Genomic DNA, 26865 nt, shown 5'->3' with positions numbered 1-26865 from the left:
AGGAGTTAATCCTATTTGTGATACATGTAGACAAGCACCTGCTACTGTCTTTCACACTTTCTGGTCATGTTCAAGTCTAACCACATTCTGGTCTTCAATATTTGAAGTATATTCAATAATTTCAGGTCTGACCATTGCTCCGTGCCCTTTTATCGGACTTTTTGGTGTACCATTAGAAGATCTCCCTCTACAAAGGCCACAATTAAATAGTATCATCTACTCCTCCCTTTTAGCACGGAGACTTATTCTTTTAAATTGGAAGAATAACAAACCCCCCTCCTTTGGCAGATGGATATGTGATGTCATGTTTTTTTTCTAAAAATAGAAGAGATTAGACACACATTGAATGACAACTTTTCAATGGGGAAGTTTAAGGTGGTATGGCAACCTTTCATTACTTATGCAGAACAGCTGACAATGCACCTTGACTCCGGTTAATGTGTTTTGTGTACAAAAAGTTTGTGATTTCACAGTGGAACCCCTTTTTTTTTTTTTCTTGTATATTGGCTTATTACTCTGTTATATGTCTCAGTGTTTGTCTTATTTTTTTGCATGTTTGGAAAAATTAAAAATGAATAAAAATTACATTGGATAATTTTTTTTTTTTTTTGGTGTAATATCAATCTTTTTTTTTAAACAGAAAGCTGGATATTTCTTTTAACTTCGAAACTGAAGATATTTTATTTGGTTTCTTTATTACTGATCTGCCTACTCGGAAATTGTTTATTCCTAATCTCATTTCCTTATTTGCCAAATCTCATGTACATGCCAACAAATTTGCCAATCGGAAACCCACCTTTGTGGTCTTTAAATCTGACTTCAAATCCTACCTAGACACACTTAACTTTTGCACTAACCCTAAAGCTGTGAAGACTAAAGCTTTATGTGACAAATTTAAGTTGTAATTTTTTTTTTTATTTATGTATTATTCATTTTTATTTTTTATTTTTTGTCCCTCTTCTTGTTTATTTCTTTACTTTTATTTATTTACTTTACTTACCTATATATGTATTTATATTTAATTTCTTCCTGCCTCACCTCGAGCATTATGTTTTCTCCATGCCATGTTCTGTTCTGTGTGTATATGGTATTATGTAAATAAAGTATGAATAATAAACCCCAAAAAACTGTAATTCAACCCAAACACAGACAAAGACAGCACCCACCGGTGACCTTTAGTAATCCATTACTTTAAGTCTCAACTTCATTTAAACTCATACAATTTCAAACCTTGAGCAGTTGTCATGTAAAGGTTAATAAACTATAGAGACCAAAACTAATTTTTTTTTAATATATCAGGCTGTTTCAGTTGTCAAGATGGATATTTTAACATGTGGGTCTCTGGTGATTTAGTCTTTTTTTGGAACCTGCCCCAAGTGGACATTGAAGGAACTGCAGTTTTTGACTCTTCCATTATCTGTCATCTATTCCTCCATGTGCATCTGTGTGCATGAAGCGTGTTTTTCATAGAAGTCTCATGAATGTTCATCCTGCTCTTTGAGTCTAGTATGAAAAACTAGACTACACAGTGTTTCACAACAAAAGCCGACTGCACTGGACAATGTTGAGCCTCATTTATGAAACACTTCGTATTCACTGATTGTCATTTCATTTCATTTATTAAGATCCCCATTAGCAACTGATGATTCAGTTGCTATTCTTCCTGGGGTCTCCTCTACATTACATTAAAATTTTAAATTTTTACATTAATCTTACACCATTCACACACACACACACACACCTACACACACACACACACACACACATACACACAAACAGAACATATACAACAGCCCAATGCAATTAAAATAAATAAACTAACAAAATAAGTACTATACATTCGTACTCCTTCACCAAACAACAGCTGTCTGATACAAATCATGAAACATCTTTCAGTATTAGCGATACTCATTCCATTTCATACCTGTTGTTTAAACAAAAAAAGTTTTAATTTCTTCTGAAAACATTTTCTTTTATTTTCCAACAACACAAACCCTGGCGTCCATTCCATTCAACCATGGCCCCATAAAAAACAGTTCTCTGTAACTGATGTGTTCTGCTTAAAGGCAGAGCACACCGTGCTTCACTGGTTTGTCTTGTACGATAATTATGTCGATCAGCAAAAAATGACAGTTTTCTGTGAAAAATTTCTGGAGTTTGTGTTGCTGTAATATTACGAATAAATGATAATAAAGAATATTTCCATCTAGATTTTACAGTTAATCATGTCAAACTGTTGTGCATTGTGCTTCTATTAGTTCTTTTCGTTCAACCCAAAACAATTTGTGCCGCTTTATTCTGTGTGACTTGCAATTTTTGCAAATTATTTTCATTAGTATTTGACCAAACAACTGAGGCATAATCCATATGAGATAAGACTAATGACTGAACTAACAGCTTGGTCAACCATTGGGGAATACATTTCTTACAGTGTCGGATTATTCCTATGCTCCGACCCATTTTTTTGCAATATATTGCAATTACCACTAATAATTGTAATTTGTCAGTCATAACATCTTTTTTTTTTTTAATCCGAGACAAGTTCTATTTATCTTTATTTAATTTTTTTTTTAACTTTTTAAACTTGGGAAAAGGCTCCTGTCAGAACTCAGAGAAGCAGGATTAGTGCACCATCCAAAAACCATTCTTCACCTCTTCTGGTTTATATATTCGGTCAGTTTTATTTGATCTTCTGTTACACAAAAAAAACTTCCATTAAGCACTAATAACCCTTGAACTGGATTGTTCTGTACTTTAGATAGCAGTGCAATAATACACTAATACTGCTGAGAACCTAACAAACCCCCCTGTGTCAGCAGCACCTGAACTTCACTCTGCCAGGGCCTGCCATGACTTTACTTTGTTCTTTACAGAGAAAATTCAGCAGATTCGACAGGCCGTGAACTCCTCTGCACCAGGTTCAGGATCTGTGCTGTGTCTGTTTAAAAACCAGTCCCTCCAGGAATTTGCAATGTTGCGATCGCAACTATTAATGCAAATTCAACCAATTACCGCGAATTCTGCACGGCGCTGCAATTTCGTCCAATCACTGCGAATTTTCCGCAAATTTGACCAATCACCTTAGCCCCGTGTCTCCCACCCCCCTCTACGTGACATGTACGTCATCACGTTCACTTCCTTGTTGACGTTTGAGAAGATGAAGACATGTGCGACGCATAACGCCCACATTTACCGACAAATATCACCGCCAAAGTTCACGCAAGCCATTTTCCAGATGTGTTACACAAAAGTGGAGGTAAACTGTTCTGTGGTGGAACACAAACCAAAGTCACCGCTCCACAGACACTTTTCATATAAAGCACTGAATGGTTTAGGCCCAAAATCCATCAGAGACCTTCTACTCCAGTTTGAACCATCCAGTCCACTCAGGTGGTCTGGTGCTGGTCTGCTCTGGGTTCCAAAAGTCAGAACTAAACATGGAGAATCAGCGTTCAGTTTCTATGCTCTGTAGATCTGGAAAAAACTACCAGAAAATCTCAGGTCTGAGATCTGAGAGTCTGAGTTCTGTTCAGTCCAGGTTCCAGACTCACCTGTTCACTGGGTTCTGGTTCTGGTTCCAGACTCACCTGTTCACTGGGTTCTGGTTCTGGTTCCAGACTCACCTGTTCACTGCTGCCGCTGACTAAAAGGATTTGGACTTTGTACATTTTATATTCTCTTTCCAAACTGCACTACAACTCTTCCTTTAATATGTGTGTGTTTTCATATTTGTGGGTTTTATGTGTTGTTTTCTTACTTGCTGTTTTTAATCACCTTTTACATGTTTCTTTTATAATGTTTTAAATGTGTTTCTTTTTCCCTGTCGTTGTATTTCAGTGTCCTGTGTGAAGCACCTTGAATTGCCTTGCAGCTGAAATGTGCGACACAAATAAACTTGCCTTGCCTAATACAGATGAAGCAGTCTGGTCTGGTCTGGTCAGCCATCATGTGTTTTACCTGTGGCTGCGGTAGACGTTGAGCAGAAGGATGATGAAGCCCAGGCAGTAACAGGCCAGGTGGGGGCTGCCCATCAGTCTGGACAGGCTCCGTGTACGGTGTTCCCATCGCGCCACCTGAAAAAGGACAAGAGCAGAAGATGAAGTAATCACCGAGTCTGAAGATGAAACAAAATGAGAATACTGAAAAGATTGATGATGGTTTTGGAAGCTTAAAGCTGCGGGAGACTTTTGTCACCAATTTTTAATCAAATCTGTAAAACCTGAGTCACAGCCTAAGTATCATGAATCTGTAAGTCTGTCTGGGATTACTCACCTGAGCCTCTTCCCTCACAGTGAACAGTTTCGAAGTGTGCTCCACCATTAACCCTCTGGTATCCAGGAGCACCTTTTAGGCACTTTGTGTTAAAAAACTTCAAATTATTTTTCACAATTTAAATCAGGTTAGAATTCAAAAGTTGTTCATTTGTGCATGATCTTTAAAATTCTGTCCACCAACTCAAATGTGCACATTGTAAACAAAAGAAAATGATCAGACTAGCATCTGTCTGCCAAGTGTGCCTAAAACGCACTATTTCTAACATTTGATCTGTATGATTAGGACTGACCTGGATTTACAAAAATAAAATCAAATTAGAGCAGAAAAATAAATCAGTATATAATATTTAATAGTTTGATTTATAGGTGTGCATTTTACGCACACTTGGTAACAGATGCTAGTATTTTTGAACATTTGACCTAGCGCCAAAAATAATAATGCAAATTAACCAGTGTTGGAGTTAATCACTGACATATGCCAGGATGAAAAAATCTAATAATATGTGATCCACTTTTTATGTAGAATAATGAAAATAATTTTTTTTGTGTTTTTTTGCATCCAAAAAAATGGTTTGTTTCCATTACAAACACGGCATTTAAAGGGTTAAAAAATGTGACAATTATTGAGTTTTTGGTATTTTTATTTATGGCTGAAGTTGATGAAATAGAAAAAAAGTGTAAAAGAATTAAAAACAAACTGTATGAAAATTTTCTTTGACATTATTCCACAAGTGTGCCAAAAAGGCACACTTGGTGTTTAGTAAGGGCCTTGGTGGACGGGATACCAGAGGGTTAACAAACTATTTGTTTACAAACAGAGCCGGTAGGTAACTCAGGCATCTTTGGAAATTTGTTGCAATGTGCATTGTGGGAAGCAGAGGTTCACGCAGCCACCTAGCAGCAGCAGCGGCACTGCAACCATATGATATTATATGGATGAAACAAATACGATGCAGAAACGGCTGGAGCTCCACTTCCCACAATCATCATCATCATCATCATCATCTTTATTTGCAGACTTGGGAGTCCATTTAAAAACAAACAAACAAGCAACAAACAGAATACATTTAAAAACACTGGTTAAAAATACAGACAAAACATCATCAATATTATAAAAGACAACTGTACTAGTGTTGCCACAGGGATGACTGGTTCTGCACCCAACTATGACTGGGATTTGTCAAAAGCCTACCGATGGAATTCTGAGAATCGTTCAATCGACAGATAAATTTGTACATGAAGTTTCTCATAAGAGCCTGAGAAGTGTTCACTCCTGCCTTACAGAATAACTCACTTGCACTAGTCCATCCAGGTTTTAAACAGTTTTCTCATGGAATCATTCTATGCAACTGTGAGCTTCTGTACACTAGCCTTTTTCAACCTGGACCACAATGTGCATCGCAACAAAATTCTGAAGATGCCCGAGCAAGAGATTCAGGTGAATAATCACAGAAAGACTGACGGGTTTGTGATATTTAGGTTATGACTGGGGCTTCACAGATTTGATAAAAAATTGGTGACAAAAGTCTCCCACAGTTTTAAATGAGTCATGGAGTTGAACCCAACCTACAACTATTATACACACTTTAAAAGACAGCAATACACATATTAAACAAAACAGCAGCGGTGGATCCAGAAAAAATGGAAGGGGGGATGGGTGATATACATGTGATATCCTTCTCTGAACTGTCACATTCCTGCTCAGCAGGACTGCTTGTTTATTTACAGAACATAAAATGCATTATAGTCATATTTCACAACACAATATACACTTTAATTTCACTAACCCTGAGGCTTAGATGTGACAGTAGAAAGAGTTTTTCTACTTAGTATTAGGCCTACTACTAGTTCATACAGGAAAATGTGTGCGCTGTTGCAGAAGTTGTTACTCTGCTGCTGGTGAATAATGAAACGCAGACTTCTGCCGGCTGACAAGGTTTTATTTCTTTGCAAAGAAAGGTCAGTTCTGCACACGAGCAGCAACTGTGAAGAAAAGACAAAGAGCTTCTCACTAGATCCACCTTTTACAGGGTGAGTGCCATTTACAAGTGACACCTCCAGGCTGTCCTTTTGTGACCGTCCAAGAAAATTAACACACACACGCAGAGTAAGAGGGTTTGGGTAGAGGTAAAGGAAAGTTAGTAGGCGGGGGGGGGGGTTCGGGAAAGTTAGCATGCAGTGTGTGTGTGTATGTGTGTGTGTGTGTGTGTGTGTGGGGGGGGGTATTCGGGAAAGTATACGGCACAGGTGTCAAACATGTGTCCTGGGGGCCAAATCTGGCCCACCAAGGGGTCCAGTCCGGCCCTTGGGATATAGACTGTCCATCACTGACAGATTCAGATTTATTAATTAATTAATCGTCATTCAATAAAAACATCCCAGTTGCTGTTAAAGAATGAAACTGCAAAATGCACGGGCACAAAAAAAACACTGATTTTTTTTTTTTTTTAAAACACCAACTAAAAACAACTCATATATAATAAAATATTAAAAACTACACTAAAATAAATACATAAATAAATAAGTTAGTAAAGGTAAAAAAAAAAAAGTTCCACGATGGAGGGGTCACTATTGCACCTATTATTGCACATTCTGTATTGCACTTCACCCCCTCAACTTTTGTTGAGCAGTCTTATGGCTGTTGGATAAAAACTATTTAAAAATCTGGCAGTTCTGCAGACCATCCACCAAGAGAGGCTGAGACTGTCCCCCACAGACTGTCCGTTATATACTGTCCCCCACAGACTATCTGTTATATACTGTCCCCCACAGACTATCTGTTATATACTGTCCCCCACAGACTATCTGTTATATACTGTCCCCCACAGACTATCTGTTATATACTGTCCCCCACAGACTATCTGTTATATACTGTCCCCCACAGACTATCTGTTATATACTGTCCCCCACAGACTATCTGTTATATACTGTCCCCCACAGACTGTCCGTTATATACTGTCCCCCACAGACTGTCCGTTATATACTGGTCCCCCACAGACTGTCCCCCACAGACTATCTGTTATATACTGTCCCCCCACAGACTATCTGTTATATACTGTCCCCCACAGACTGTCCGTTATATACTGTCCCCCACAGACTGTCCGTTATATACTGTCCCCCACAGACTGTCCCCCACAGACTATCTGTTATATACTGTCCCCCACAGACTATCTGTTATATACTGTCCCCCACAGACTGTCCGTTATATACTGTCCCCCACAGACTGTCCGTTATATACTGTCCCCCACAGACTGTCCCCCACAGACTATCTGTATATACTGTCCCCACAGACTGTCCGTTATATACTGTCCCCCACAGACTATCTGTTATATACTGTCCCCCACAGACTGTCCACTACAGACTATCTGTTATATACTGTCCCCCCACAGACTATCTGTATATACTGTCCCCCACAGACTATCTGTTATATACTGTCCCCCACAGACTGTCCCCCACAGACTATCTGTTATATACTGTCCCCCACAGACTATCTGTTATATACTGTCCCCCACAGACTATTTGTTATATAATGTCCCCACAGACTGTCCCCCACAGACTATCTGTTATATACTGTCCCCCACAGACTGTCCACTTTATAAACAGAACACAAAAATAGGCTTTTCAGCGTTGAAAGTCCGTTTTTTGATCTCCTGTTTGGGCCCATGACTGAGACAGACTGATTGAAAAAAATTGCTGTTGAAACTGCCTGACCAAACTGACTGATAAGGCTGAGGGAGTGTGTAGATGAAAAAAACAACACAGTAAAAAAAAAGGACACAAATGTTGCCATGGCAACATTTTCTCAAGGGTCTGAAGAGGAGTGATAGGCAGTGAGGAGAAAGAAGGGAATAGTGAATGAAATACTGCAGAAAAGGTGAGGAAGAAGCCAGTTTTCAGAGAGAACAGGAAGAAGCAGAATTCAAAGGCTGAGGGGTTCCAACCGACTCCAAGCACAGCCTTTATGTTGGTTTGAGCTGTAGGGGGAGGATGATCGGTACAGTTATGTCCTTTTACAGCTGTGTCGTTTTACAGACTGTCACTGGTACGGTTTACAGGATGATTTTGAAATCTGATTTATTTTCCCAGAAGAAATTAATCTGGAACTAAAGTACTGTCTCTTCTGTTTCCATGGAAATGTTAACTCTTTCCCGCAATGACGAGATTTTCCGTCCAATCCGTGTTTTCACTGTTATACTGTAGTTGGAGCCGTTGCAGATCATGTGAATTACTTTCCTTAGTCCAAAAACAAACAATTATCAGCTTTTTTGGAAAAATGAAGGACTGGGTTTAAAGTTTTCGCACTGGAATCACCGTATCCCATGGCAACGCATCCAGCGTCAGTCACTGAATGAGGAAATGCAGACTCTGCAGGAACTGCACGCTGTTTCAAACGCCTTAAAGATGATTATGGAGAAAGAGTCCGACAATTCAATATATGATGAAGCTACAGAAGAACTATTTAGAGACTGTGACGGAGAAATAGAAGGTGACATGGAACATTTTAATTCAATTCAATTTCAATTCAATTCTATTTGTACAGCCCAATATCACAACAAGGTTATCTCAAAGGGCTTTACAGAGTCAGTTGGATGTAAACAACAGTCAAACAAACAGCAAGAAAATGAGTCATGGTCCAGGGCATCCCCCGTCCTTAGACCCTCCTTCTCGGCAAGGAAAAACTCAAAACCCAGTGGGAAAAGGGAGAAACCTCGGGGAGAACCACAGTGAAGGAGAGATCCACTCCCATTGGACGGACAGGCTATAGATGCACCAGGACTGATGGACGTCCATCTGCAGATGGAGTTCCAGTCTGAAGGGTGCAGGTCGGGTGGACACATGAGGGGTCCGTCCCGCTGGAAGGAGACCCCTTAGAGTTTAGATTTTAGTTATAGGATAGTTTGTAAATGTAAATATTTTCCTAATTTAATGTTATTTTCTGCACTAAAACAAAGAAAAAAAAAAATTAAGTTGTTAATTCTAGACTTGCTTTGGCTTTTAATTGAAGATTTTTTTATTTAATGAAGATTTTTTTTTGCTTAATTGAAGATTTTTTTTTTTTTACTTAATTGAAGATTTTGTTTTGCTTAATTGAAGATTTTTTTTTACTTAACTGAAAGTTTTTTTTGGCTTAATTTAAGATTTTTTGCTAAACTTGAGGATTTTTTTTTGCTTAATTGAAAAATTTTTTTTACTAATTGAAGATGTTTTTTACTTAATTGAAGATTTTTTTTTATGCCTTAATTCAGATTTTTTCCTTAATTCAAGCTAAATTTTTTTTTGCTTAATTCAATTCAAGACTGTGGAATTTTTGCACTTGGCAAAAACATCCCAGGGGCCGAACTGGACCCTTTGGCGGAACATATTTGGCCCCTGGGCTGCATGTTTGACACCCCTGATGCAGACGATGTGTTTAATTAAGGGTCGGGTGGGTTGCAGGTCTAATGTACGCAGGTACATGAAACATGAAACAAACACAAACTGAAATGTCACTCAGGCCTTTTGGGAATTTGTTGCGAAGTGCATTGTGGGAATGGGAATTCCACATCGTGTCTTTGTGAGTGCTGAGCCCAGATGTGGCCTTTACCCCTCCATTCACAGACTAGACCTATTCTTTAAAACTACCCGCATGGACTGCAGAGTTTTACACTGCATTGATCTGACTCGTTTTCTTGCCAAATCTGTGAGAAACTGCTTTTGCTTCCCACAATGCACTTCGCGACAAAATTTCTGAAAAGGCTCGAGTGACGTTTCGGTTTGTTCTGTAAACTGTGTTTATGATGGAGTCATCTACGAAGTTGTTCACCGTTAGAGAAATGATTCAGGCGCAGAAGCACAGAAAGACTAACGGGTTAGTGAGAATTAGAATATCACTGGGATTGTATTTATATTATACACTGTAAAAAATTTAAAAAAAAAACATAAAAAAAACGGTATTATTCAGGCAGCAGGGGTGCCGAAAAAATACTGTTAAAAATAACGGAAAATAACCATCTCATAAAAATATGGTAATTTTCCATAATTAAAATGCAGTTTTTTGCCCGAACTTTACATAACATTTTGCATATTTTTTTTACTGTTTTAATGTTAACAAAGAATATTTACATGTATTAAAACAATCCAATTCCCTATAAATATATATATAAATAATTTTCCGTGAGACTCAGTTGTCCACTCCACTGATAAAAACTGTATTTGGACAGTTTAATCAGTGGCTTATACATGTTATCCATTACAAAAATACATTTATTCAACATTTTTGTTGTGAAACCTCCTGTAATTAACAAGATAGTTGTCAATTAACAAACAAGTCTGGTTCAACTGACAGAACAAATACTTCTTTAATGGTTAATTGTCAGTAATGTATCTCATTTTATTTTATTTTTTACAGTATTAAACTTTAAATTAACGGTTTTAATCTCATAAATAGAAAAGAAATATCTGTGAAATTACGATACATTTGCAAATGTATTTTAACTGTATTTTTCTGTGAAAAAAGAAAAAATTCTAAAAAAAAAAAAAAAAAGGAAATTTTTCTGCTTATTCACAGTTACAGTTTTTTCGTTTTATTTTCCATTTGACATGTAAAATCACAGTCTGTTTTTGTCATTTCATTGATATTTTCCTGTATCTTAAAAATACAGGAAAAATCTGTTAAATAAACAGTAAAAATTCTGTTAAAATGCAGGGTTTTTTTTTTGTTTTTTTTTTACAGTGTACTGGATTAGTGATAATTAGGATATGACTGGGGTCATATTTATATTATAGTAAATGTATACAAGCTGTAAGCAGATGTGTCTGAATAAAACACACACTTCACAGACAGTTTTACAACACCGGCTGCTGTAACTGTAGCAGATCTTCCATCCGTGGGTGAAGGCTTACTCTAAAAATACTCAGGTGTTCTGCAGAACAGCTCCTGAACTGTTATCAAATCATCGGTCCAGCCTTGGGAATAACAGGAGACACGACAGAAGAGGACAGGAGTGGTGCCAGCTTGGCAGAACCCACAGCCCTCTGAGACAAATTCAATCAAGTCTTAGATAACAGCCTCCTCCTGTGTCCCAATTAACCACTTCCAACCTGAGGAGCAGCCATCTGAACGGCCCTGAAGCTCACAGACGAGGACGCCGGTGGAAAAGGCTGCTGATGTCTGCTGTTCCATAAAGGAAGAAAAAAAAACACGAAGCAGGAAACATGGAAAACTGCAGCTAACTCAGCCCTAGTCTGATAAAGTTTAGAGGCATACAAAAAATTAGAAATACACTGTAAAAAAAAATCTGTAATTTAACACAATTTTCACTGTTTATTTTACAGATTTCTCCTGCATTTTTAAACATCAATGAAATGACAAAAACAGACTGGGATTTTACATGTCAAATGTAAAATAACACGAAAAAACTGTAACTGTGAATAACCATAAATTCAATTTTTTTTTAAAATATTTTTTTTTCCTTTTTTCACAGAAAAATACAGTTAAAATACATTTGCAAATGTATCATAATTTCACAAATATTTATTTTCTATTTATGAGATTAAACTGTTAATTTAAAGTTTAATACTGTAAAAAAAATAAATAAATAAAACGAGATAAAATTACTGACAATTAACTGTTAAAGAGGTATTTGTTCTGTCAGTTTGAACCAGACTTGTTTGTTAATTGACAAATATCTTGTGTAATTACAGGAGGTTTCACAACAAAAATGTTGAATAAATGTATTTTTGTGAATGTATAACATGTATAAGCACTGATAAACTGTCCAAATACAGTTTTTATCAGTGGATTGGACAACTGAGTCTCACTGAAAATTATTTATATAGATATTTATAGGGAATTTGATTGTTTTCATACATGTAAATATTCTTTATTAAACATTAAAAAGTAAAAAAAAAAAAAAAAAAAAAAAAAAAGCAAAATCTCATGTAAAGTTAGGGCAAAAAACTGCATTTTAATTATGGAAAATTATAAAATTATAATTATTATAATTAGATGGTTATTTTCCGTTATTTAACAGTATTTTTTTTTTGGCATCCCTGCTGCCGGAATATTACTGTTATATTAGGTTTTTTTTAATGAGATTTTTATTTTTATTTTTTACAGTGTACCATTAGGGGTTCCATCAGAAACTTGTAGGGGACTTGGCCGACATTTATCAGCTTTGTAGAAAGTATGGCAGCTACCAACAGATCTATGGAACAATATATGTGTACCTTTTTATTTATTTATTTACTTACTTACTTTCTTTCTTCCCCCTTATTTATTTATTCATGTGTATGTGAACTAACAAATATACATGTATGCATATCGTTGCTGTCGGGTGGAAACCTCTTAAGTCAAAAACAGTTATTTTTCAGGAAACTGGAAAAAGGATGTACATTGTAAATAAATGAATGGAGTTAACCCTTTATAGTTCACTCATAGAAATACTCCAAAATTCAAAGTTTCAAAAAGCTGGACAATTGCTAAATACCGAAATAAACCCAGTTTCATGGAAAGACCCATGTATGCATCTGTGTACATACACACTGTAAAAAACAAAACAAAACAAAACAAAACAAAAAAACCCCAGCAATATTCCAGCAGCAGGGGTGCCAAAAAAATATTGTAAAATAATGGAAAATAACCATCTCATAAAAATACGGTAAGTTTCCATAATTCAAATACAGTTTTTTGTCCTAACTTTACATGAGATTTTGCAGATTTTTTTTGACTTTATAATGTTTAATAAAGAATATTTACATGTATTAAAACAATCAAATTCCCTATAAATATATATATAAATAATTTTCAATGAGACTCAGTTGTCCAATCCACTGATAAAAACTGTATTTGGACAGTTTATCAGTGTTTATACATGTTATACATTCACAAAAATACATTTATTCAACATTTTTGTTGTGAAACCTCCTGTAATTACACAAGATATTTGTCAATTAACAAACAAGTCTGGTTCAACTGACAGAACTAATACTTCTGTTACCGTTAATTGTCAATAATTTCATCTGGTTTTAATTTTTTTTTTTTTTTTTACACTATTAAACTTTAATATGAACAGTTTAATCTCAAAATAGAAAGAAATATTTGTGAATAATGATACAATTGCAAATGTATTTTAACTGTATTTTTCTGTGAAAAAAGGAAAAAATTCTTTTAAAAAAAAAAAAGAAATTTTATGATTATTCACAGTTACAGTTCTTTCATGTTATTTTACATTTTACATATAAAATCACAGTCTGTTTTTGTAATTTACTTAATGTTTTCCTGTATCTTAAAAATATGGGAAAAATCTGTCAAATAAACAGTGAAAATTCTGTTAAATTACAGATTTTTTTACAGTGTATTTGAAGGGGATTTATATATTTTTGTGTGTAAGTATATTATGTCTGGCTGTAAATAAACTTAATGAAGGTCCAGTACTTTTTTTTTTTTTGGGGGGGGGGGGGGGGTGGTAGTTGGATAGGAACTAGATTCAACAGTTTCATGTTTAAGTTGCAGCTTTGTTGTACATTTGAAAATTGAAAATAAAAAGCCATGATCCAAAACGAAACAAGTTTGGAGGCGTACACAGGACACAGAAGTGACCTCCAGTCCTGGTCCAACTTACATAACGTTAAATGGAGTGAAGACACTACAGATGTGGTAATGTGAGACCCTCCAGGGACAGCGGTTCGGTTCAGACTCAGCCTGACAGACACCGGACTAATGTTCAGCCCTGAATACACAACAACATGCACTTATTTGCACACACATTTGTATGCAAATCTAACAGTGTTCATGCGTGGATGTGTGCTGTTCCCGAGCGGAGAAAGAGAACAAGAACACAGAGACACTGGCTGTGTTCAAAACTGGCATAAACATGCATCTGAAAACCCATCCAGGACCATCACCACTCATTTCCTCATTCTATATTCAAGTAAAAAAGCCCAGTTATTACCGCAAACACTGAAGGGTTCATTTCAGATTTTATAGACTACATTTGTAATGTTTCTTTGTAAATGTAATTCAGCAGGTTTTAAAGTGGGTTTTTGTGGATGGCACATTGACGTGGAATGGTCAAATAAATAATATATCGCAAAAAATGGGTCGGAGTATAGGAATAATTAGACCAGGGCTGTCAAACTCAGGTCCGTTCAGTTCCACATACAACCCAATCTGACCTGCAGTGGGCCGGATGATTAAGATAATAACACAATAATACAAGAAATAATATCAATTCCAAAATTTGTATGTCTAATTTCTATGTTTTAGAGTGAAAAAAGTTAAATTATATTATCAAAATTTTTACATCCTTTAAAAAAAAAATGTGGAAAAACATGAACACCCACGACCCAAATGAAATTTATAAAGAAAAAAAGTGCAATTTTAACAATTTATGCCATTATTTGGCCTCAGCTTCTCATTTTCACATGTTCATCAGAACTTACAGATCACAGTGAATGTACAAATACACAAAACATTTAAAAACAGACAGAATATTGGTACAATTACTCTTAATTCTCTTAACTTTCCTCTTGTGTTAGGGTCAGCACCGACCCTTTTTAGGTTTTAAATGCATAAATGAACCACATAAAATGTATTTATTGCATCAAGGCTTTTTGACTTTGTCAGGAACCTCTATTTCAACAAAAATAATACAAAACATTTTTTTCCACTAAATTATGAAATGCTGTGGTTAAAATTATGACCTTTGTGTTGTTAGGGACAGTTTCAACCCAGTTATAAAAACAAGATTATAAAGCAATAATTAGAGCCAAAACTGAACTCATAAGTGCACTGTCAGCCAACACACTGACAGCCAGCTCCTGTCCCAGTCATGTGAGCTTTAAGGATATCTCATTTTGCCTTCTTATCCAGTATTCCTGCACAAAAACAAAACAAGCAAAGAAGATGTCCAGTATGGAGCTGGTGACTTGCAGAGTGCACATGGAGGGGTATGATAACAAAAAAAAAGGACCAGAGGCTCATACCCAAAAATATTAAAACCAATATTTTCATGAATAAGGAAGCCTAACAAAGTAACCAAGAGATGACAAACACTTGGATGATAGATAATTGTTTTTAGTGTATTTTACAGCTGATTTAAGACATGGGTCAAAATTGACCCATTAACATAAGAGATGGTAACAATCAGCTAGCACAAGAGGAGGGTTAAGACATTTCAGGTTGTTCATATTTGTTCAGGTTTTTCACATTTTTTGTAAAAGGCTAGTTTGTAAATGTTAACATTTTTGTGTAATTTGCTTTTTTTTTTTTTTACACAAAAAGAGAGAGAAAAATATGTGGTTTTCATTATTTATACTTTATTATGATAGTATTTTACTGGACTGACCCACTTTAGATGGAATTGACCTAAAATTATTTTGACATCCTTGATTGTTAATATCTTCAGTGTAATTTTTGTATTTCACTAATTCATCCCGTGGGCCGGACTGGACCCATTGGCGGGCTGGATTTGGGCCCCGGGACGCATGTTTGACAGCCCTGAATTAGACACTGTCAGAAATGTATTCCCCAGTGGTTGACCAAGTTATTAGTTCAGTCATTTGTCTGATCTCATGTGGATTATGCCTCAGTTGTTTGGTCAAATACTAATGAAAATAATTTACACAAATTGCAAGTTGCACAGAATAAAGCGGCACAAATTGTTTTGAACGAACAGAACTAATAGAACCACAATGCACAACAGTTTGACATGATTAACTGTAAAATCTAGATGGAAATATTCTTTATTATCATTTATTCGTAATATTACAGCAACACAAACTCCAGAAATTATTCACAGAAAACTGTCAATTTTTGCTGATCGACATAATTATTGTACAAGACAAACCAGTGAACCACGGTGTGCTCTGCCTCTAGGCCTGGGCTGTCAGACTCATTTTAGTTCAATTCCACACACAGCCTAATATGACATAAAGTGGGTCGGACCAGTCAAATAATATAAATAATAGGATAAGAACTTTAAAATATTGTCAACTCCAAAGTTTTCTCTGTGTTTTTGAGTGAAAAAAAAGTAAAATTCCACGCTGAAAATGTTTACATCTACGAACTGTACTTGAACATAACATGAACAAATATGAACCTGAAAATTCTGAGGACAAATAAGTGCAATTTTAACAATATTACGCCTTAGTTGATCATTTACACACCTACATTACAACGTACAGATCACAGTGGATCTACAAATACACACAACATTTAGTAACAGGCGGAATATTGTTAAAATTCCACAGACTTCTCTTAAGACATTTCAGGTTGTTCATATTTGTTCAAGTTTTTCACATTTTAAGTAAAAGGCTAGTCTGTAAATGTAAACATTTTTGTGTAATTTTTTTTTTTTTTTTTACATTAAAACAAAGAGGAAAATTTGCAGTTTTCATTATTTATAGGTAATTACGATAGTATTTCACCAGTCTGATCCACTTTAGATTGAACTGACCTAAAATGATTCTAATGTCCTTGACTGTTAAGATCTTCAGTGTAACTTTTGTATGTCACTAATTCATCCTACAGGCTGGATTGGACCCTTTGGCGGGCCGGATTTGGCCTCCGGTTTGACAATCAACATCATCATGCGTTTCAACTAATGACAGCATTTGGGGTGGGCTTAAGACTCCTGTCAATCACTCACAAGTGGAAATAAACTGGTGTGGTCATAAACGTGTAAAAGTAGCGGTCTGTTCCATGGACATTTTCATTTGAAATGTCTTCAAATGGTGGGGGGGAGGACACAGGTGTTTGGAAGCACTGACATGTGCAATTATTTTTATCAGTGGAGTACTGCAGTCTGAAATATCACTGAAAGGAAATACACACTGCTGATGCCAGCAACTCCCCCCCCCCCCCCCCCCATATAACTATGTGATTAATCATGATTAATCGTAGAAATCCATGCAATTAATTGTGATTACAAATTTTAATTGCTGCCCAGCACTAGTATATTTATTTATTTATTTATTTATTTATTTGTTTATATATACACACTATTTTGCCAAAAGTATTGTCTCCCCCATCCCAATCCTCAGACTCAGCTGTTCCAGTCCCTTCCATGTCCACAGGTGGATTAAATCCAGCCCTAGGCATGCAGACTGCTTTTACAAACATTTGGGACAGAATGGGTCTCTCTCAGGAGCTCAGTGAATTCCAGCGTGGAACTGTGATAGGATGCCACCTGTGCAACAAATCCAGTGGTGAAATTTCCTGGCTCCTAAATATTCCACAGTCAGCTGTCAGCTGGATTATAAGAAAGTGGAAGTGTTTGGGAATGACAGCAACTCAGCCACGCAGTGGTAGGCCACGGAAACTGACGGAGCGGGGTCAGCGGATGCTGAGGCGCAGAGTGTGAAGAGGTGGACGACTGTCTGCAGAGTCAGTGGTACAGACCTCCAAACTTCATGTGTCCTTCAGATTAGCTCCAGAACAGTGCGCACAGAGCTTCATGGAATGGGTTTCCGTGGCCGAGCGGCCGCATCCGAGCCATACATCAGCAAGTGCAATGCAAAGCGATGGATGCAGTGGTGTAAAGCACGCCGCCACTGGACTGTAGAGCAGGGGAGGAGCCTTCTCTGGACTGACCAATCGCGCTTCTCCATCTGGCGATCTGATGGACGGGTCTGGGTTTGGCGGTCTCCAGGAGAACGATACTTGTGGGAGCGCATTGTGCCGAGTGTAAAGTTTGGTGGAGGGGGGGTTATGGTGTGGGGTTGTTTTTCAGGAGCTGGGCTGGGCCCCTTAGTTCCAGTCAAAGGAACTGGGAATGCTTCAGCAGAACAAGACATTTGGGACAATTCCACGCTCCCAACTTTGTGGGAACAGTTTGGAGCCGGCCCCTTCCTCTTCCAACATGACTGTGCACCAGTGCACAAAGCAAGGTCCATTTGGACATGGAGGACAGAGTCTGGTGTGGATGAACTGGACTGGCCTGCACACAGTCCTGACCTCAACCCCATAGAACACCTTTGGATGAATTAGAGCGCAGACTGAGAGCCAGGCCTTCTGTCCAACATCAGTGTGGGACCTCACAAATGCACTTCTGGAAGAATGGTCCAACATTCCCATGAACACACTCCTAAACCTTGTGGACAGCCTTCCCAGAAGAGCTGAAGCTGTTAGAGCTGCAAAGGGTGGAGCCACGTCAGACTGAACCCATAGACTAGGAATGGGATGGACCTGACATTCATATGAGAGTCAAAGCAGGTGAGTGAATACTTTTGGCAATATAGTGTATGTATGTATATATATATATATATATATATATATATATATATATATATATATATATATATAGAGAGAGAGAGAGAGAGAGAGAGAGAGAGAGAGAGAGAGAGATGAAAAACTTTCAGCAGCATTTTTGCTTGGAAAAAATAAACACCAAAAAATAGATTATCACTAAAGAATGAGTCAGGCAATACACGCTGTTGATGCCGGCAACAACCCCCCCCCCCCCACACACACACATATAACTATGCAATTAATCATGATTAATCACAGAAATCCACATCATTAATTACGATTAAGAATTTCAGTTGTTGCCCAGCACTAGTCAGAATACATGATGCTACATTAAGATTTCCAGAAAATATGCTTCTCATAGTTCGCAGCCTGCTTTAACCACAGTTATGTCACTGCTTCTTCTGAATGATGACCATTTTATCACTGAGCGGTGAAAACTTAGAATGCAATTACACCCTTCAATGAGCTTCTGAAAGCATCTCATTCATATTGGTTCTGAATATAATGAGATTATGACCTGTGTTATTGAGCTGCATTCAGTTCCACTTATTATGTCATTCTGCTTATGTCACCACAGCCATTCAGCTCAAACGCTTGGAAGCTGCAAAAACCTGCACATTTACAGGCAGACGTCACCACCCTGGAGCCAGCAGGTGTGTTTGTATCACTGTTACCGGGGACACTATAATAAAGCAGATCCAATACAAAAAGTAAAGCTCTGATAAAACATGCACTGTAAAAAAAATCTGGAATTTAACAGAATTTTCACTGTTTATTTGACAGATTTTTCCCGTATTTTAAGATACAGGAAAATATCAATGAAATGACAAAAACAGACTGTGATTTTACATGTCAAATGGACAATAACATGAAAAAACTGTAATTGTGAATAACCATAAAATTTACATTTTTTGAAAGAAATTTTCTTTCTTCACAGAAAAATACAGTTAAAACACATTTGCAAATGTATCATAATTTCACAAATATTTATTTTCTATTCATGAAATTGAGCTGTTAATTTATAAATTAATACTGTAAAAAAAAAAAATACACAAGATAAAATTACTGACAATTAACCGTTAAAGAAGTATTTGTTCTGTCAGTTTAACCAGACTTGTTTGTTAATTGACAAATATCTTGTGTAATTACAGGAGGTGTCACAACAAAAATGTTGAATAAATGTATTTTTGTGAATGAATAACATGTATAAGCACTGATAAACTGTCCAAATACAGTTTTTATCAGTGGATTGGACAACTGAGTCTGATTGAAAATTATTTATATATATATTTATAGGGAATTGGATTGTTTTAATACATGTAAATATTCTTTATTAAACATTAAAAAGTTAAAAAAAAAAAAAAAATGCAAAATGTCATGTAAAGTTCGGGCAAAAAACTGTATTTTAATTATGGAAAATTACTGTATTTTTTATGAGATGGTTATTTTGTTATTTAACAGTATTTTTTCGGCACCCCTGCTGCCAGAATATTACTGTTTTTTAATGTTTTTTTTTTTTTTTTTTTTTTTTTTTTTTACAGTGTGGATGTGCTGGTCAGAGTCAAACTGTAGCCGGTTTGTTGTTGACACACTTATGAGAGTAGAACCACTGCCTTTAAGGCAGGGGTGTCAAACATGCGGATCCAATTCAGCCCGCGGGATGAATTTGGGAAGTGCAAAAATACCACTGAAGATATGAACAATCAAGGAGGCGTCACATACAGACCAACTGTGAGCTCAAGTAAAATATAATAGCATCATAACTTACAATGACAACACATTTTCTCCTTTGTTTAATGTGAAAAAATAACACTGCACTATGAAAATACATTTACAAACTATCCTTTCACAATGAAATGTGAATAACCTGAACAAATATGAACAACCGGAAATGTCTAAAGAAAACTAAGTGCAATTCTAACTATATTCTGCCTGTGACCACATGTTTGTGGAACCTTGTGTGTAATGCACATGTGTAAATGATATGTTGAGGCATAATACTGTTAAAACTGCACTTTTGTGCTTTTGTTCTGGCCAGAAATGTTTGATTTGATTTGATTTTGATTTTTGTTGTTTATTTCAAGCATTCATGGAATACATGCAAATTCAAAATTCCAGGAAAAAAACCCCATTCATTTATACTCGAAAAGGAGTGGGAAGAAGAAAAACGTACTAAATCCCACCCCCATTCTCATCTTCAAGTAACTTAACATAATAACTGTTAAATACTTACTCCTGTCCTTTAACTTTGAGTCAGAATAATGAAGAAAATAGAACAAAATAGGCCTAAACCAAATTAGAATAAACTCATTTGACAGTATTTACATTGTATAACCAAAATGTGTGTAAAAAAAAAAAATAGAAACAAAGTACATTTCTGGTGGCGTTACCATGGTAACAGTTAACCGTCAACTTACATGATAATAATTACATACTAACAATGGTAAAAGCAAAAAACTGCAATACCACAAGTGGTAAAGAACAGCAATAATTACATAACAACAATGGTAAGAAAAAAACACAAAAAACTATAACAGCACTACTGGTAAAGGGCAGCACATCCCAGCGATGGTCAGAACAACAGCAGATGGTAACGGACAACACAGACCAACTAGATGAGGAACAACAAACACACATGAACATTTAAGAGTATTTATGGAGCATCAGTTTTAAGACCCTCCATCTGTGTACTGGGACCAGACCATATTTTTGTAGAGCAGTTTAAATGGGTGCATATGTTGGCATTGTTTGTGTGGTGTTGTGTCCAGACTGTTCCAAAGTTTCACACCACATACAGACACACAAAAGCGTTTCCAAGTGGTTCGAAATTTGGGTCATACGAAATCTCCAAAACCTCTCAAATTATGAGTTAGCTTACATTGTCATTGCTGATCACACAGACCATGCTAAGTAGCTTCAGTAAAGCAGGGTTAGGGTTAGTACTGAGCATACGTCCATGTGGACAGTGGACTGTCTTCTGCTGTCTTCACCCGTTGGCTGAACACCAACAGGAAATAGAACTTTACTGATGCATTTCTGATTGCTTAAGGTCTCATGGTCTGGCTGTTTTTTTTTTTTTTTTTTTTTTATTTGAGCGATAAAATTATGGGCAAAAGTGTGTTGTAATGCGAATGCTATTGAACATGTACCAAGTAAAATATTACTGAAAACTGATTAGTTGCTTTACACTACTGCGTTACAGCAAAATGTAATCTGTTACTGTAATACATTACTTTTGTAACACGTTACTGCCAGCCCTGAAACTAAAGCATCATCAAATGGACGACGAGTGTGGACACTAGGTGTAAACACAGCAGGTTATATGAAAAAAAAAACATAGTGTGAATATAGAGTTAGAGCACAGGTGTCAAACATGTGGCCCGGGGACCAAATCCAGCCCGTCAAAGGGTCCAGTCCGGCCCTGGGGATGAATTTATGAAATGCAAAAATTACACTAAGATATGAACAGTCCTTTTAGTTCAGGTTCCACATTCAGACCAATTCAATCTCCAGTGGGCAGGACCAGTCAAATACTATCATAATTACATAAATAATGACAACTCTAAACTTTTCTCTTTGTAAATGTAAATATTTTCATGTATTTAAACTAAAACAAAGTATAATTTCACAAAAAATGTGAATAACCTGAACAAAAATGAACAACCTGAAATGTCTTAAGAGAAGTCAGTACAATTTTAACAATATTCTGTCTGTTATTAAATGTTTTGTGTGTTTGTAGATCCACTGTGATCTGTCAGTTATAATGTACATGTGGAAATGATAAACTGAGGCAGAATATTGTTAAAATTACACTGATTTTTTCAGTTTGTTCATGTTATTCACATCTTTTGAAAGGATAGTTTGCAGATGTAAACCTGTTCATAATGTAAATCAACTTTTTTTGCTCTAAAACATAGAGAAAAGTTTGGAGTTGACATTATTTATATGTCATTCTGTTATTATTTCACTGGTTCGGCCCACTGCAGATCTAATTTAGCTGAATGTGGAACTGAACTAACATGAGTTTGACAGCCCTGAGTTAGAGGAACTAATTCCAGGAATGGAACATAATATGAATAATTATGTCTGTGTAGGTTCTCATTTCCAGGTCGTCATTCTCCTCGGTAGTTCTCAGTGCAACTGGACTGGTTTAGCTCTTTTGAAAACGTTTCGCTTCTCATCCAAGAGACTTCTTCAGACTACACAGACTATATAGTTTACATATTTACAACAGGGTGGAACTGCCCAATGTCAGGCAGAGATAAGACACATACAAGGACAGGGTTACACCACAGGGGGAGACCACCTCTTCTATTATAAGATGTGTTCATCACATATCTTTATATGAAAGTCTGTCTGTAATCCAGTAAGGTCCCCTTACGTTAAAAATATAATATCTCAAGAAAAACTTGAAAGACGTCAAATTATGTACAAACTCTTAACAGAGGTCTGGGATCAACTGTATAGATCAGGGCTGTCAAACTCATTCTAGTTCAGTTCCATATTCAGCTAAATTTGATCTGCAGTGGGCTAAACCAGAAAAATAATGACATAATAACCTATAAATAATGACAACACCAAATTTTTGTCTTTGTTTTAGTGTAAAAAAAAAAAAACCCAATAAATTATGAAAATACTTAGTTTTATAAACTATCCAAAAAAAGAAAAAAAAAAAACTAAAAAAAATGAAATTTTAATTTTAAAAACGTAAGAAAATTTAGTGCAATTTTAGCAATATGATTCCTCAACTTCTCATTTGTCCATGTGCATTCTGGCTCAGATCTACAAAGACACTAAACACTGAGGAACAGGAAGAAAAAGTGTTAAAACTGTGCTTAATTTTCCTTAGACATTTCAGGTTGTTCATATTTGTTCAGGTTATTCACATTTTAGTGTTACAGGATAGTTCATTCATTCATTCATTCATTTTCTGAACCCGCTTTATCCTCACTAGGGTCACGGGGGTCGCTTGGAGCCTATCCCAGCTACATAGGGGCGAAGGCGGGGTACACCCTGGACAAGTCGCCAGTTCATCGCAGGGCTTACAGGATAGTTTGTAAATGTAAATATTTTTACAATTTAATGTTATTTTTTACACTAAAACAAAGAAAAAAAAAAAAAGTTGTTAATTCTAGACCTTTTTTTTGGTTTAATTCAAGATCTTTTTACTAATGGAATATTTTTTTGGCTTAATTCAAGAATTTTTTTTACTTAATTCAAGATTTTTTTGGCTTAATTCAAGATTTTTTGCTAAATTTGTGATTTTTTTTGCTTAATTGATTTTTTTTTTTACTTAATTGAAGATTTTTTTTTTTTTTTGCTTAATTGAAGATTTTTTTTTTATTTTGGCTTAATTCAAGATTTTTTCCTTAATTCAAGTTGATTTTTTTTTTTTGCTTAATTCAAGATTTTTTCCTTAATTAAAGGTACATTTTTTTGCTTAATTCAATTCAAGACTGTGGAATTTTTGTACTTGGCAAAAACATCCCAGGGGCTGAACTGGATCCTTTGGCGGGCCACATTTGGACCCCGGGCCGCATGTTTGACACCCCTGGTATAGATGATGGTGGCCGGTCAAAGGTCAATGCTACTACAACCTGTTATTGTTACTGGGGCATTTAGTGACATTTACTGATATTGTTAAATGTCAGTGTATGTCACACTTTGAACCTTTACCATAAGGATGTATGCACATGTGCATGTGTGGGTGAACCATGCTCTAGGCCTATATGACCACACTGGTTTTTCTCAGAACAAAATACATGTTTTTTTTTCTAACGTTATAATGCCTCGGTGAATATTTTTTCAACACGTCACCAAGAAAAAACATCTTAGATCTAATCCTACATCCAATGGAGTCAAACTACAGACCACTTGGGAGTTGATGTCACGGTCTACGTCACTGCAGTTGTGCACGCAATCTGGTGAAAGAAAAACACTGTATATGAACAGAGGTAAATTGAGAGATCGGAGAGAATAGAACGCACAGAGGAAAAATGTCTTGTTGTGCTGTCGGCTGTCAGAATAGAAATTATAAAAAAGGCATCCTTCACTTTTACCGAATACCATCATTAAAGACGCCCTTTGAGGCAAACCGTAGACGCTTGTGATTGAAGCCCATAAACGGACAGACTGGACTGATGAAATCAGCTGGAACTCTGGACTCTGCAGCGCCTATTTCACATTAGTATTAAACAACACTTGCCCAGCCATGCTAGTGCAGTTAGCTGTCAGTATATAGTTGGTCAACGTGTCCATGATTGCTCACGTCTTGTAAAACTGCGGATTTTTATGTCGTCGCTGACTAGGCAGCACTAGGGCGTCCCATTTTTGGGACTTCTTTTCTGATCAAGCTCTTAATTTGACCAATTAATCTCATATATTAGTAAGTCCCCCCAAAATTTCATCCCAATCCGTAAAGTTTTAGACCCCCCCCCCACCTCCATCTTTAGGGTGCCCGTCAGCTGAGTACAGAAAACCCATCTTTCAATGGAAAATCCTGCATTTGTGGGTTAGATCTGCCATATCTGCTCATGCAAATGTCATATTAGAGGTTTTGGGGGACGCTACTGTTATTTATGAAAGTCTCAAATCATGTACAGGTCCAAGGTCACATGATTTTAGACAAGGTCAAGGTCATCTGACACTGAAAAATGGGTAAAATCACAGATTTTTGCTGATTTTTTTCTTGCCTAGTCTTATTTCACACATCTGCACTCAGGGCTGATTTCACTGGAGAACATTTGATCCTTCATAAACAACAGTAGCATCCCCCACAAGTATTTACTGATATACTGTGTGAAAACTATGACTTTTTTTGTAAAAAAAAAAAAAAAAAAAAAAAAAAAACAGTTAATTGCAGTTTAGTAAAAATAACAAGCAAATGATTTTTTTTTAAAATTCCGAATATACAACAAAACAAAGTAATCTTATTATTATTATCTTATCTTATATAAAAGAGGTAGTAAGAGGTCATGGAAGAAAACAAAAAAACAAAAACAAACAAGAAAAGCACTCGGAGAGCGCAGACCTCCGCCAACCCAGATCTGCCCCCCCCCCCCCCCCCCCCGGATCACCACCAAAATTTTATCATTTCTTCCTTGTGTATCAACATTTCCTGAAAATTTCATGAAAATCCCTCCATAACTTTTTCAGTTATCTCGCTAAAAAACAGACAAACATGCACACACCCAAAGCAAAGACATCACAATACCTCCTGGCAAAGGTAAATATATAAATATATATATATATATATATATATATATATATATACATGACTTCATTTGCACATTCGAAAAGGAGTGGGAGGAAGTATAATTTATTTAATCCCACCCCTTCAACACTCAAACATGTTACTGCAGATCAGGTTTATATAGAACAGCAAAGTTACAGTACTGGTATGAATTACAGCGTATTGGATGATGCATAAGTGTCCACTGTGTTGGCTGATATGGAACTAAAACAACAAAATCCATAAATAAAGAAGAGAAGAGCTTTGAATAACTGTCCACTGGAGTGACCAGTATGCATGAAAGGGTTAATGAACTTCTTTTTTTTTACATGTAAATATGCCAGATTATATCCTAAAGCTAATTTCCATCTGCAGACTTCAAAATCATCAAAATCTCATTCATTGAACATAAACCCAGTGTGTCAGTTCACTGCCAGTGAGCCATGACCATAAAAGTCTGATATCTGGGAGTAATCAGATAATTGTAATATTCAGATCTAATGTATTTACATTCAGTTAAGATATGCGATAAGTGAAAAACCCTGGTTTAGATGCTCCAGTCTATTATTGGATTTATTGGAGTACGTTCATACATAGCGATCATAGACTTAAACTTCCTGTGGTCTTGCGCTCATGTTTGACTAGGTCACTTCCATTCTCTACTATTTTCTAATTGTGTTTACACATGCACAGATGTAAAAGAATGAAATAAATCCGATTCTGAGACATCGGGATATTAAGGAGAAATTTAGGTGTGTTAATCTGATTTCTCATTTTCAGATATGTGCCGTTACCAGATAAAGCCTATCAGATGATCCTGTTTACATGGTCACTTAAATAATCTGATAACTCCAGAAATCAGATAATGATCAGAGTATTGGTGTACATGGAAACGGGCTCACTGATCCAACTCCATGGGTTTTACTGGTGAATCAATGTTGTAGAAGATGACGGTGTTTCCATGGTAACTACAGAGCCTCTGAACGTCCAAATGGGTCATACCTGAAGACCATGAAAAGATGAAGAACTGTATTTTACACCAATTATTTACATGTATTGATAGGATTAGTGGATCAACAGGTGTTAAACAGTTACATCAGTAGATGGTTTTGGTCAGTGGTGGATGTTTG

At 36.3% G+C, this 26865-nt stretch overlaps 1 protein-coding gene across 1 annotated transcript in view; it reads right to left on the bottom strand.

The window, feature by feature from the left end:
* The window catches only part of pemt (phosphatidylethanolamine N-methyltransferase), a 174520-nt gene that overhangs the window by 103809 nt on the left and 43846 nt on the right, over positions 1-26865 (bottom strand). Inside the window, exon 3 of the mRNA XM_030122565.1 lies at positions 3958-4073. Coding sequence (XP_029978425.1) covers positions 3958-4073 — 116 coding nt within the window. The remainder of the gene's footprint in view (positions 1-3957; positions 4074-26865) is intronic.

This window comes from Sphaeramia orbicularis, chromosome 19 (genome assembly GCF_902148855.1).
Source record: "Sphaeramia orbicularis chromosome 19, fSphaOr1.1, whole genome shotgun sequence".
In the NCBI taxonomy this organism is placed as follows: Eukaryota; Metazoa; Chordata; class Actinopteri; order Kurtiformes; family Apogonidae; genus Sphaeramia; species Sphaeramia orbicularis.
The sequence above is the reverse complement of the archived record's forward strand: the minus strand, read 5'-3'. Positions and strand labels throughout refer to the sequence as shown.